This window comes from Petromyzon marinus, chromosome 48 (assembly GCF_048934315.1).
Source record: "Petromyzon marinus isolate PM22_M1 ecotype Great Lakes invasive population chromosome 48, UKy_Petmar_22M1.pri1.0, whole genome shotgun sequence".
Taxonomy (NCBI): domain Eukaryota; kingdom Metazoa; phylum Chordata; class Hyperoartia; order Petromyzontiformes; family Petromyzontidae; genus Petromyzon; species Petromyzon marinus.
In genome coordinates, this window is record NC_133714.1 from 4,788,200 (window position 1) to 4,801,869 (window position 13,670).

General features: G+C 41.7%; 1 protein-coding gene across 1 annotated transcript in view; it reads right to left on the reverse strand.

Annotated features, from left to right (window-relative positions):
- LOC116952725 (sortilin-like) overlaps positions 1-13,670 on the reverse strand; it is a 47,064-nt gene that overhangs the window by 24,044 nt on the left and 9,350 nt on the right. The window contains exons 2-8 of the mRNA XM_032972332.2: positions 12,500-12,562; positions 10,337-10,416; positions 8,228-8,330; positions 6,966-7,130; positions 4,234-4,307; positions 3,030-3,082; positions 140-267 (exon numbers count right to left, since the gene is read on the reverse strand). Of these exons, the coding sequence (XP_032828223.2) occupies positions 140-267; positions 3,030-3,082; positions 4,234-4,307; positions 6,966-7,130; positions 8,228-8,330; positions 10,337-10,416; positions 12,500-12,562 (666 nt within the window). The remainder of the gene's footprint in view (positions 1-139; positions 268-3,029; positions 3,083-4,233; positions 4,308-6,965; positions 7,131-8,227; positions 8,331-10,336; positions 10,417-12,499; positions 12,563-13,670) is intronic.

The window sequence follows — 13,670 nt, forward strand, 5'->3', positions numbered from 1 at the left end:
TTGCAGCAGCCCAAGGTCTTTGAAGGATATCTCCGATTAGCACGGTTGGCTATGTACATACAAAGGTGTCCATTACAATGACTGTCGAGTTATCAAGGTTGATATATCTTGTTAAATTATAACCTTCCTTGACACTTACATTTTGATAAAGCACACTCGAGTACATGAAGTGACCGGCCACTCCAAACTCTTGAATTCCACTGGCCATTGTCAAGAACGTATCTCCATAATCGATGGACTTCTTCAGTTGCAGCCACTGTCTGCTGACTGTCAATCAAATATTACGAACATCTTGATCAGAAACACAATCAATTTACAAATGCTATTACAATAATAAACACATTATCTTGGAGGTGATGCTGCTCCTGCAGCATCGGTAGAGGTGCACAAGCACATACAATAAAAAAAACTCATATTTGTCAAGAACACTACCTTAATTTTGACAAAACTTTCGTGACTGCAGGAATTCATATTCTTTGGTTCTTTCGGTAAAGTCACGTAGACAGAAAAATAATAAAAATAAAGTTAATAAAAATAATAAAAACAAAAACCACGACGTTTTGATCACAAGTGATCGTCTTCAGGAGGAAAGAGGGGGAAGGTCACAGAAGGCGACAGCTTTTAAAGGCTTCAAAAAAGTGGGCGTGGCCCAAGCGCTCCGGCGGCATGGAACATGCAGGGCCACGTAAACAACGCGCCAAAGAGTGTCAGAACGAAGTGGGCGGGGCATATGTGCCCTGGGGCAAGGTAACAGGAAAACACAAATCAAGTCATGACTTGACCCGTGTTCCCTTAAAAAAAAAACACAAATCAAGTCATGACCCAAAGTAGTTGATGACATCTTTCCAATGATTGCCGGGTTTGTACCCATCCTCTCGGTTGAAATTGTCTGTATCTGTAGAAACTGAAGGCTTTATGAACAAATCTTTGTTGATAGCCAGTGGGCTTGCAAAGTACCATCGTCTTAGAGAAATCAATTTCGTATGAGCCAGCTGCATTAAAATAATTATCAGCCACGGCAGAAGTATTGGTCCTACCTTGTTTCAAATTTGCCTTATGCTCACGAACACGGTTAGAGACATGTCACTTAGTTTCCCCAATGTAACTGCTGCCGCAGATACAGCTTAGTTTGTAGACGCCGGGATATTGCATGTCAGGAATCTTGTCCTTAACAGATGGGATCAGATCACGAATTTTATGTAGTGTTAAATCGGACCTGGATCTTGTGTTTGTTCATGATTTTGGAAATATCTTTGGTGACCCCTACTATGTATGGCAAGGTGATGGTTTTGATTGGATCCTCAGATGGCTCCTTCCTCACGGTTGGGGTGATAGCTTTGCGGATTGTGTAGTCAGAATATCCATACGCCTTAAGAGCTTGGTGTACGCGTTCCAGTTCACTGGCTAGGTGTTCATGGTCGGAGATACATTGAGCTCTATGGTGCAGCGTTTTGACGAGGGAATTCTTCTGGGATGGGTGGTGGTGGGAATCAGGTTTTAGATGAATTCCCTCATCAAAACGTGACCCTGCATGTTCCATGCCACCGCCAGAGCTTGTGCCACGCCAACTTTTTTGAAGCCTTTAAAATCTGTCGCCTTCTGCGACCTTCCCTCACCTTCCCCCTCTTTCCTCCTGAAGACGATCGCTTGTGTTGTGATCGAAACGTCGTGGTTTTTGTTTTATTTGTATTATTTGTATTTTTATTCACTTTTTTAAAATTATTATTTTTCTATCTACGTGACTTACCGAAAGTTTCAGTTTCATTTATTAGGTATAGCCCTGTCAGCCATGCGGCTCTTGACTCGGGTGCAACCGCAACAAACAAAAACATGAACAAAGAACATCTTAAAGTGACTACGCGCAACAGATAAAGCCAGGAAAAAAAACAGTGAAGTCTTCCAGAAAAAAACACCGTATATCAACGCTGTGTGCAAAAATCCCAGTGGGATGCAAGTCAAACAATAACAACCAAAAGACAATTTAGATTAAAATTATCAGGCTAACTCTGTATTTCAACAAACGAACATGTCTAAACCATACGTTTTCGAAATCACCAAAATAAAGCTATAAAACAATGTAACAGTGAACATAGGAACTGTGATTCAAATTTTACAATAAACGATATACATAACATGTACTACCAAACTTTTCAGCCATAGCTGGCTGCATGAGTCACTCCATAACAGCAGGAGAATCAGTAGGAGTATCAAAACTTTGCAATGCACCTTTAAATATCACCACACTATAATCAAAACTCAAGATCATACTTTGCAGCGGTCATCCGGAGCGATGCATTTGAACCAAAGAATATTAACACTACCTTAAAAAGAAAATATATAAAATAGGTCATGGTTGGTGGTAATGGCCCTTCTGCACTGCACATAGAGATGCCAGAGAAGTAGAGTGGATAAGGGTTGTACACAAGAACTAACTTTCCATGGTGCCTGATAAGAATTAAATTGTGTTTCCTCATTAATTTTAAATAATACACTAAGTGATGCTTTCCTGGTCTTAAATCTTGGTCTTAGTTGCATTAACTACCACCACTGAGAATCTAAAATAACACAAACTTAAAAGGAGTTTAACTCTTGCAGTACAATAAATTACAAGAGTTACCGAAGGCAATGTGAATACAAAACTGAGTATGTGGTATTCAACTTTTGCAATATAAATATTTGGTAATTATTTTCAGCAATTGTATAGTTGGTGTCTATATTGGCAAATACGCAGTGTGATCCATTAAGCGATACCACCACTAAATGAGAACAAATATTTTATGTCAAAGCCTCGACATATCTTCCACCAATCTCACTTGTTAACTCATGTAACTCTCCTTTAAGATACAAGGACCGTCGCTTTCACAACACTTGTTGGGGGGGGGGGGGGCATCTATAAAATTGGATCACCCTTCGAACATTGTAGTAGCAGTGGGACCGATGCTGTGATTATGAACGTGCTCTTTACTCGCTGCATATTATTGTGAGCATGCGAATGACCATGTCCCGCGTTTAAAAAAAGGCACACTTACATTGTGGATTCTCGTCACCTGTCGTTGTAAGGAAGAGTGATCCATCCTCTGCCCTGTTAATGTAAATTGGTGCAATCGTTAACTTCCATCTCAATTCAAAACACTACCGTCACAGACAGCCTTTGTCTTAACCTTGCAGCGCATACAGAAACTCCAGCGGAATGAAAATTATTAGATTTATAAGATTAGGACATTAATTATTTGCACGCATGACATGAGCCATGCACTGTAATCTGAACAAGAGAATTAATTGAAATTGTATGCACAATCACGCATGCAACACTTACGCAAATATAAAAACGTAAAATCGGTAAGCTTTCAAAATGGCCACCGAGATGTTACCGTAAAAGTTTAAATCGTCCATTCACCCAGAAGAATAGCAAACTAAATGCGATGACAACTGTGCTTTGCGTTACGGACCACACTTTTACAATACGCAAAAAACACAAATAACAAGAAAAGCCATGGTTAGCCATGGTTTGTGTAACAATTTGTAGCATGTCGTTGTGAGTATTGAATCAGGGACAATGGAAGCAGTTGCATCAGGTGTGCAGGAGGCAGTATGTCCATAGGCCGAGATAAGACAACAGGGCAACAATTTTGTACATTTTTGCCGGTTTTCTATAAAGTAGGCCTCTCATAGCAACACAGCCATATACTAAAGTTCTGTCCATATTTGATCTATCTTGAGGATAATTGCCTGCAGGCCACATTGAGACCATGGAGCTCGGATAGCGGCTCCGTTGTAGAGGGCTTGCGTGCATCGGCCACATAGCTAGTACAAAAAACAAGGTGGGTTCTTTTTGGCACTGGTTATGGCAAACGCGAATGCGCAAACTCTTTCAAGTGTTACAAATACTGTCAAGTGTTATCAAATGGATTATTTTTATTTAAGGCACCCAAAATCAAACAATTCTCATTCTGGAGCCGAATATGGTTTACATTATTTAGAGTGGCTCACTTTCATGTTTTTTCTCAAATGTATGTTTTTACATCGTAATCTGAAGTCACTGGTAATACCAGGTGATTTTATTGGTAATGTTACCAGGGTAAATGAGGTGAATACGTGGCCTAAAACCTAATCTGCAGAAACTGAGCTGCATGCCACTGATCCTGGCAAAAAATTATTCAAGAGCTTAATTTTCACTTTAAACACAACAAATGTATTTTGTAATGTATGTGCTTATTTAGAACCGAGGCTCACCATTTATATGTGATGACATGGCTATGAATTAAACGCCAGGTAATCCCAAAGTCTTTCGTGATGAAGAGCGAAGCCTAAAAAAATAAACAAATGTTATTGTTCATGACGATTACTGTATTCTCCAAATTATAAAATGCTCCCGAAAGCAAAATGCACCCAAAACTCGTGCCAATTGGTCGATAAAATGATACAAATTTGGTCACTCGCATACACGCACAAACACCTACTAGATTTAAAAATGGGTTTCTTTATTTTTAATGCGATATTAGTCAAAGGAACACCGTCTCAAAATGTGTTGAAAGCGTTTCACGTAATTTTATTCACAAGACTGTAAGTACGTCCATTAGAGTGAACGCTAAATTCCACCAGCTGCCTGCAGCACTGTGAAGGCCACGCTCAGCTCAATTCAATTTCGCGAGCATAGTCGGCACACTTCTCTCTGAAAATAGGTCGCACTCAGTACAAAATGCTTGCCACAAATTAACCACAATACCTTGGTAATCTTGTCACGGAGCATAAAGCATCGCGCAAACTCCAGTCATCCTCGCGGCGGCTTTTGGCTAACCATCGAACAAAGATTGTCACCGCATTGTGCACTTTTTATGCACTTCTGTAGCCGTCGAGAATGCTCTTCCGATATTTGGAAGCTACTGGGAGCTATGCACTTTTATAATCTGAATATCCATTTCTTCAGAACTGCTTTTTGTGTTCCGTTTGTTGTCCTTCCCCCCCCCACCTCCTATAAGCACGGTTGGCTGCGTGCGGTGCGAAATAAGTTCAACATACATATGTAGTGACATCGTTGCATGTCACTGTGTGAAGCCGGCCTGGGAGAGGCACGGCGCGCGATGCATCGACATCGCAGACACCACAGAAGGTGGATGCAGTACCGGCCCAAGCGGGGCTCGAGAAGTACTGACTGACAGCAACCAATGGCACCACATGCTGCGTGCAGTGCCAGCCCTACAGGATGAGGTGCGGGGGTGCCGGCCCCGGAACGGCGTTTCAAGAGGCAATGGCACTCTGGTTGACCTAGGAGGTCACGTGACCGGAGGCGTCTACCCAGGGACCCCCAAAGAAGGGGCTTGGGGGACCATGTGTCAAGTTGGAGGTCCTCCTCAAGGGTTCGAGAAGGGGGTCGTGGCTAGGGGCGGAGCGAACCCCGCCACGGAGGCTATAAGCTGGTTTCCCAGTGGGACCAGCTGCTGTTGTGATCCTCAAGACTCTCCGTCTATGCACTACGTCTGAAGACAAGTCACTAACACGGGGACCCAGACCCAAGCTGGGGTCCCGTCCGTGGTAGCTAACTCCCAGTGTAGTTAGCGTCGTTAGTCTGGTGGACCACCACCATAGGTTATTATCTGGTGAAGGGGCAGTTACACCTTTGTGTTAGAGTGTTGGTACTAATAAATGTGTTGCCTCCAAACAGTACGTCTGAGTCTCCGTTTGAGCCCACGACACATACACAGATGCCATCCAACGAGGACTGCGTTCACACAAATTTGAGGCTCGTGTCACCGTGGCTGAAAATCCACCAAATCACAGCAGTCAACCACAGTAGACAAAATGAATGAGGGAAAGTTTTGACAAGAGAACTGATCTACCTGCTGTACAAACCATTTGGTGATTCTGCTGCTGCTTGGTTGGCAGTGGTTTAGAAGCACAAATGATGCAAAAATAAACTCAAACTATAAACTACACTTAATAAACTAAACTATTTTTTTTTATTTGAGCAGGTACGGCCCACTGAGCTAGAAAGTTCTTTTTCAGAAGCGATCTGGCCACAAATAGCTCAACGACGTGGCTTATAATGTGGACATTTCTTTCACCCAAATACTCTAAAGCATGTTGATTCTTAACGTGGACGGACAAAATGGAGAACCCGGAGAAAAACTATGCAAACTCCAAATATACAAACACATTAATCGGACTAACTCTCTTCTTTGATGACCATTGTCTGAAACATCGACTATTACATATGTATTTATTTTTAAGATGAATGCACCGAGTGTTATTTGCTGTACAGATGTCGGGTTATGCCATTGTTTGTGTCCCACGTATGCAATTCCTGAAGCCTCTACAGCAGGGGTGGGGAACGTCCGGCAGGCGGGCCGGATAAGGCCCGCAAAACAATTTAGTCTGTTCCAGCCATCACATTAGGAGTGAGTTAATTAAATGTTTGACCAAACATAACAGGCTAATCTTTAAGTTGACAATTTTGTATGGCCCACGAATGATGTTATAAATGTCCAAATGACCCTTGGCAGAAAAAAGGTTCCCCAACCCAGCTCCACAGGATCAGCGCACCACAACCTCAAAGCTGCTGAATCGCACGTGAGCGCACCTCCGCAACCTGGTCAAAACTCACAGCACAATTGGTATGGACGGATATAAATTTTGTGATCATTATTTGAGCAAAACTTTCAAAATGAAGTGTCCAAACCTGACTGAATGCAAGAGCCATTAACAAATCACATAGCACGCCCCATGCATTTTCGGGTTGTACCACGCGTTTTGTTCGGCACGATGTCTGATATCTTTCTCCACGTGCTGGGGGAGCTTCTTCAGGACATCGATTCACTGCCTCAACTTTAGCTGCACTTGCAGTACACGGAGCGTAACATCGGACATCATGCGAGATAATGCATGGTCCAACACGAAAACACAGCAGCGCCAACCGCGAAAAACTCGACTATTGCATCTGATAACGTGGGTCGCATGCAGGTTCTTACGTTGAGGCTGATGCACACGAGAACGTCGGGGTTTATCGGATGGAAAGAGAACTTGGTCATTGGAGCGAACGGTATAAGCTGGGCCGTAAAGTTCAAACCTCCGTCCTTGGAGGTCACCAGGAAGTAGAGGAGGGCGCGCCCCAACTGTTCCGTCAGCAGCACAACCTGTAGGTTCAGAGGGGCCGTGGAGGTAAAAGAGAGTGTCAATCGACACCAATTACAATGAGCAAATCTCTGTACACAGCCGCACATCCTACTGCCGTATGTACGCCCTAATCTATTAGCTGCCCCCACACAATGCAGCTTTTTGTGCATGTCGTTTTCTATAGATGTTCTCAATTCTGACCGTTTCACTTAGGGTACTGATATTGTTAAAATATTACATTCATTCACTTCGAAAAGTACATTCAAGCATTTCATCAAGTTTTAAGCAGTTTACACTTTTTGTCCAGAAAACGAATCGTGCAGGGTGTCATTATAATTTTCTACACATATCCACATACCTTTGCACATGTTTCTAATAACGTCGGTGACTAGCGAGTTGGATATGCGACATTATACTGTATTCTAAACCTCATAGTTGCGGCTAAAAAGAACAAGTGCTTATGTTCCGCTAATATGCATAATTTTGTATTGCTGGTGTGGTGGCCACAAGGGAGACACTCAAGGCTGCTCATACATATTCATGCCATGTATGCTATTGTGAAAATAATAATGCTATTGTCACAATGCAAGTATTTCATGTATTTGCTCAGGGTTATCGTATATTATTGTATATTTATCGAGTGCCTTTGATCAAGGTACTTAACATAATAAAACGGTATACAAAATATTTTGATGGCAGGGGTTTGCAAGTGATGAGGAATGGGTGACCACGATAGAGGGCAGGTAGCAGTTAGGGAAGTGTAGGGGAGGGGAGGGAAGAGACTGGGTAATTGAGAAGAGGTGAGCTTGGAGAGAGGAATGGAAGGTTTGGGAGGGGGACTGCTTAATGTATAGTTACAGTGGCAGTGTCCAAGTGCATAATGAGCGGCACTGAATGTTGGTTGCTGAAAGTGCTCCCAAGCACGTGGAGTGAAACGTCGGACATTGTCCCGAACAACGCATGGTGCAACAAGCAAACACATCAGGGAGCCACACACACAACCTTGAGAACCTAGAGTGGTAGAGCGACTGAATCCCTCTCAGGTGTCTTCGCATATCTAACATCTTGCTTTATTAATTTGTGAGTGTGCTCACCTTTGGGCTAATACAACACTTACCCGTTGTGGATTCAGTGGATGAGAGATGATGGAGTGATCATTTCTGATCATGCCATATCCTATCTGATCCGTGATGTCCTTGTAAGTTTTGCCATAATCCGTACTGCAACATCAACGCAATAATCAGTAAATCAAATCACACTGTCAAACTAAACTAAAACTCCACTATTTTTATTTTACCAGGTAAGGCCCACTGAGCTATATAGCTCTTTACAGAAGCGACCTGGCCACAAATGATAGCTGAACGAAGTGGCTTATCATGTAGAAATATCTAGCAACCAAATACTCGAAAACACATGTTTCTAAATGTGGAAGGAAAAACCGGAGGACCTGGAGAAAAATGTACGTGACCACGGGGAGAACATGCTAACTTCGGGATGGAACTCGCTAACTTCTGTATACTAGGAAAGGTAGTTAACATCTTGCCACTGTGGCATCCCAAACAATAACCATTGAGACTACATCACCATCATGATAGTCAGGCCTCTCGTATTTGTATTGTTTCAGTTGCCACAACTGATTCTACCAAAAAGCGTAGGTCCTGTTTCCTATTATACATGGAAGTCCAGGCAATGAAACAGTAGAGACTCTCGATTATCCACGCTAATGACGGGGAGAATGACCGCGGTTTAGAACGAATACTAACGATCAACCGATCGATTGGCGTGCTTAGTGCTAACACTTTCCTGCTCCCGTGCAGGAGACTGCCCACTAAGTGGGTAGCAGCAGAGCCACGCCAATCAAAATCAAACTCCACACAATGTTGTAAAGGTATGCCATCACTGTACTGTAGAGGCGATCACGTGGATTTACGATTAAACCGGAGCTCATATTTGTTCGGTATAAGCATGTGAGATTTGTAATACACATGAACAAGAAAAACAATGTATCACTGTTTTTAGATTATTAATTTGGCCTTAAAGGAAAATACATTCATTATTGATTTATGTCAAAATCTCAGGTGCGCGGTTAATTAGCAAATCGGATAATCCGCACGTGGATAATCAAGAGCCTACTGAATATCAGCTTTTAATAAAGAGTAAGATGGAATATCTGACAGTACTTCTGAATGTATTTAAATAACTGGGGAATACTATTTTATTAGTTTCCTAAAATATACTTGGTGATCCATTTAAGTGTAACCCACTTTAAGTATAGGGAGAAATTACACTGACAATAACAATGTATTTAAAATTCTAGATTTGAAGCTTTCGTGACTCTTTGGTTCTATTCGGTAAAGTCACGTAGGTAAAAAATAAAAATCACGACGTTTTGGCCACAACACAAGCGGCCTTCATCAGGTGAAGGGACGAGACTGTCTGGAGGACAGCGCTGGAGTGAAACACAGCCAAGCTCAGACCGCGACCTTTAAGCTGTGTGAGAGTAATTAAGGTGCCTTGACAAAGGAATTAGCATAAAAATTTGCATTTTAATAGGCGGACTTAGCATGATGAAAGGTAGGGAGGGGGTCGACCTGTGCAGGCTGGCGAGGGGGCACGGTAGCGTCCACATGCTGGTGGTGTGAAAAGGGGATTTTAAGAAGCTGCGAAAGTTTGGGGTACCACTACTTGAAAAATATACTGTACCATTGAAAATTAGTTTCATGTTTGGTTCGATTTAGAACATCTTTCCAATGGTTGCTTAATTTGAAACCATCTTCTCGGTTGAAATTGTGTCTGTGTTTGTAGATCTGAATTGTCTCGTGAACAAATCTCTGATAAAAACCCGTGGGTTTGCAAAGAACCTTTCTCCGATACCAAGGTTCTTTGCAAACTGATTTGACCTCTGTGTGCTGGCATCGTGGTCCAAATTTGAAAAATGACCGGCGTGTTACTCGGCCGAAACCGAAAGAAAACCGAAAGTAAAAAATGTACTTTCGGCCGAAACCGAAACTATGCCGAAAGTGGCCATTTGCCAACTTTCGGCGCCGAAATCGAAACCGAATTTCGGCCAGCCTCTAGAAACAGAGCCTTGGCAAGTCCTGCGCTATAAGAATGGCGCAAGTACCAAATGTACAAAATTATGAATCATTAATATCCTCAGCTTACAACAGCAACACAGATGTGATGATTATCCAAGCTCAAGTGTGTGTTTTTGTTCTATAAATACCTTATGTAGAGTTTGCTTCTATCAAACAACAGCTGCAAGAATGGCACATTGAAGTCTCTTGCTGTTAATGCCAACACAACCTAAGGAAATGGGAATGCAACACGGGATTATAAACACTTTTCTCCCCTCGTATTTTACAATAGAGGTTCGGAGTGCATCTTGTGATCCAGTGTGTGTGTGTATGCTCGTGACCATATTTATACAACTTTATTTACACGAAGAACAAGTTTGGGGAGCATTTTTAAATAAGGAGAATACAACATTTTAAAATAAGAATGTTTTTATTGCTGACATCATTAACATCATCATCATCATGTGTGTCACATTCACTGCTAGATGAAAGGCTCCACACACCATCTCTATCCCTCACTCTGCGACTGTGGTCATCCAGAACGGACCGTACAACATATTACGATGCAATACCCAATCCACAAACACAAAGGAGACAGCGGATACACCCCGCTGCTTCTGACGCGGTTATTGCAGCTGTCGCGCTGCATCTACATCAGCAGCCATATGGAAGAAGACTGTCCCCTCCCCCGATGACACATGACCGCTTACTCCTGTACACGATGGCTTAGTGTCTCAGTAAAACTTGTGTGCCAGCGTTATGGTCCAAATTTGCCAAAATTTAAAATGACACATAGCAACAACAACCTCTACTGGGATCTACAGCAGACTGCTTGCAAGATGTAGCACCCTCGGGATAGCTTTGTGCTTTGAGAATGGCACAAATACCAATTGTACTGATGATCTGATTTATTGAAATATTTTGCTTAATCATATTTTTTTATTTTAAACCAAACCATAATATTTTCAAAGGAAATATTCTACCGATTCTCTCGGAAGTTTTGTGTTTGATTTACAACCGCCGTAATTCTTTTGACCAACAAGCAGGGCCCCATGTGCACATGTAGGTCACACAATCACGGAGCAGATGGAACAGTGCGATGACAGGTTAAAGTTTAAAATGCGTAAGATATATCTAACTTAAACTAACCCAATAAATAGTGCAGATATTATCTTGTACATACATACCTTGGCCACATTAAACATGGCAGCCACTATCTCTTATCTTCTGCACACATACCTCAGCTGTGCCATGAGTTTAGAGTGTGATTCACTTATTCTGAGCTTTTTGTCCCACAAGTTTAAATCTTCTTTTCCAAGTATTCTCTATCTTCGGTCTCCCTCAAATTTCCCTTTTCTTCAAAGGTCTTTGCGTGGACTTTCTTTGCAATGTTGTGTTCTGACCTTCTGAACTTTCTTTTCAATTTAGTCTTCTGACCTTCTGGCCACATGTACCAACCAACCATCTCAGTCTATTCTCATTCAACTTCTTCTCTATCGACTCCACCTTAACTCGTCGTTGCACTTCTTCATTTTGCACAAGGTCATTTCTGCCAACCCCACAAATCCATCTCAGAACTCTGAACTGTCACCATCGGCGCGCGCACTTGCGGATTCTTTGGTGAAGTGCCGGTACGAAATAAGTTAAACATACATACATCTGAAAATGTAAACTCATTTCTAGATTTTAAATTTTGATTTAAAGCTTTCGTGACTGCAGTAATTTATATTCTTAGTTTTTTCGGTAAAGTCACGTTGAAGAGAAACAACAAAATAATAAAATATATATGTTGTTTCTCTTCAACGTGACTTTACCGAAAAAACTAAGAATATCATTTCTAGATTTTAAGCTTTCGTGACTGCAAGGATCCATACTCTTATTTTTTTACCTACGTGACTTTACCGAATAGAACTAAAGAATATGTAAACTCATGTTAGACAGCTCAGAACCCAAGGACTACATATCTATCTTTAAGAGAAGAGCTATTATTTTTAGAGGCGATTGTTCATTTTATATGAAAGTTTTCATACAAATGCACGATGGTGAATTCCTGTTTCTGGCCTGACGTACATATGTATGCATGTATGTAGAACTTATTTTGTACCGTACATAGCCAAACCGTGCTAATCGGTTGGCTACGCACGCATGAAAAGCACACTCATTGAAAGCACATTCAAGACGCCATGTTTTAGAGTCACAACTGTTTTCAAGTTCAGCTCCATGTGCTAATTTTACCCATAATATTATACTGGATTACAAACAACTGGATTAAGTAGAGATAAAAATGGGCAATTGGTAAACATGCATCTTACCCCGGACTTGTTGCCAACCCAGGCCAGAGTCATTTGACTGCCGTCATCATCTTTAAAGGATTGCTGTAAAATAGAAAAACAACGAAACAAAGTGAGATGGCTGAAACATCTCACGTGGAAAATAACAGCTTTTATACAGACAGATTATTCCAAAAACCTCTCAGTCTTCTTTAATATGCAACTACTTGGCTGGAAAAAAAACATATATACTATTAAATACAAGCACCAAACACAACTTATAATTACATCGAAATGTATTGGCATTATGTGTTTTAACAGAAGCGAAAGTGCAACTCTCCAATTAGAGGGAGCTCAAGAGGGTCATTTGGCCTCTTCTTTCATGCTGGACAGAGGAGGGAGTTCCCGCACTTTACTCCACCACACGCGACTTGTTTGGTCGAACAACTGCGGTGAACCGAATTATATTGCTGCATGGACAGAGGTGGAGGGGGGGCAATTCAAGAAACGTGTCCTACATTTGAATAGCCGAGCTGGCGACCTCTGGATTGCAAGCGCAGTGCACTCTCACACACTTCCACCACAGCAGCATTCCAGATGCTTTATACACACTATTGACAAACTATATTGTATATTACCTTTTACAATGCTGAAACAAACAGGGGAAATATTTGTATTGTTCAAAATAACATTGTTATCCACCAACCAAAAGGCTTTCCAAACAAATTTTTTTCCAGCAATGTTATTTGCTTCCTTAAGCAAACAAATACCTGACCTGGTTTCATTTTCTCTCATCAACAGCAGTTGCCCATTTAACAAATGCTGTTGGCTTGCCTGGTACAAAAATGACTAACCACCTATGACGCCTGAGCAGATTCATTCTTAAAGCCAATTCAATATTGGGGAAGAGACACGGACCGCATGAATGCAGTTTCTTCCCCGTTGACTCGTAACTGTATCACACTACCATTGCACCATCAATCCTGCACGCCCTGCAGACATTGTTTTTCAGCCCGTGCATGAATGTCATCCCTCCATGGCTTTGTCAGGGCCTGTCCAATCTTCTGTTCTCCGACCTCCCACAAATTGCACGCCACTATTTTTGTAAGGCACCCTATCATCTTGGTTACTTGTTGCTTAACTTTTTCAAAATGTAAAATGTTTTATTCCACATCTTCCCTCACCTAATACATTGCAACATCCTGAAGTTCTG